The following is a 754-nucleotide window of genomic DNA, read 5'->3' as shown; positions in this document are numbered from 1 at the left end:
GGACTCGACAAGATTAAGGTAAGAAAAATAGACCCCAACAACATGAAAATAACATTAAAAGGAAATAAAAATGTGAATGAATTCAAGAACACTTGAAACCATGTGCTTGTTTTCCACCACAATTAATAAGGAGCAAAGTGAATGAAATTGGTATATCCACAATACCATCGCCCAAGACGCTGGCCTTGATGGCGGCGCAAAGGCAGGCAGCGGCTTCATAGTCAGCAAGGCCTTCCATGAGGCTGCAACACGGTGCTACAGGTGCTCCACCCCCAACAATCACTTTGAGCAAATCCCAGTCCAGCAACATTGCGCACATGCTTATCTTAATACCATCTTCACCACATTTTTCACCCGCGCCAGGAGACGGTGGCGGAGTTAGAGGAGGAAGAACGGGTTCTCCATCGGCGGTAGGAGACGCTGCCGGAGTTAGAGGTGGAAGAATGGGTGGTGGGTTGGAGGGTGAATCTGTAGCAGAAGGTGTTGTGATGAGCGTGGAGAAGATAAGATTGAAGGAGAGGAAGAAGGCAAAAGCAGAGAATGAATAAGGTTTGGAACCCATAATCTCTCAATATTCTAATGTTTTGTTATAGCTATCACACCTTTTATAGGAGAGACATTGGTCAGGTTAGATGATGAAAAGTCCCACGTCCACTTATTTAGGGGATGATCATTGAGTTTATAATCAAGTAATACTCTCTACAATTGACACAAGGCATTTTGGGGAAGCCCAAAGCAAAGTCATGAGAGGTTA

General features: G+C 44.4%; 1 protein-coding gene across 1 annotated transcript; it reads right to left on the bottom strand.

The window, feature by feature from the left end:
• Positions 1–9: 9 nt before the first annotated feature.
• LOC111787077 (14 kDa proline-rich protein DC2.15-like) lies at positions 10–563 on the bottom strand. Its single transcript, XM_023667224.1, has one exon. The coding sequence runs from the start codon at positions 560–562 to the stop codon at positions 83–85; it is 480 nt and encodes a 159-aa protein (XP_023522992.1). The 5' UTR covers position 563; the 3' UTR covers positions 10–82.
• Positions 564–754: the final 191 nt, after the last annotated feature.

The sequence above is a fragment of the Cucurbita pepo genome, unplaced genomic scaffold, assembly GCF_002806865.2.
Source record: "Cucurbita pepo subsp. pepo cultivar mu-cu-16 unplaced genomic scaffold, ASM280686v2 Cp4.1_scaffold004851, whole genome shotgun sequence".
Taxonomy (NCBI): domain Eukaryota; kingdom Viridiplantae; phylum Streptophyta; class Magnoliopsida; order Cucurbitales; family Cucurbitaceae; genus Cucurbita; species Cucurbita pepo.
Note: the sequence above shows the minus strand (reverse complement) of the source record. Positions and strands in the feature narration are given on the sequence as shown.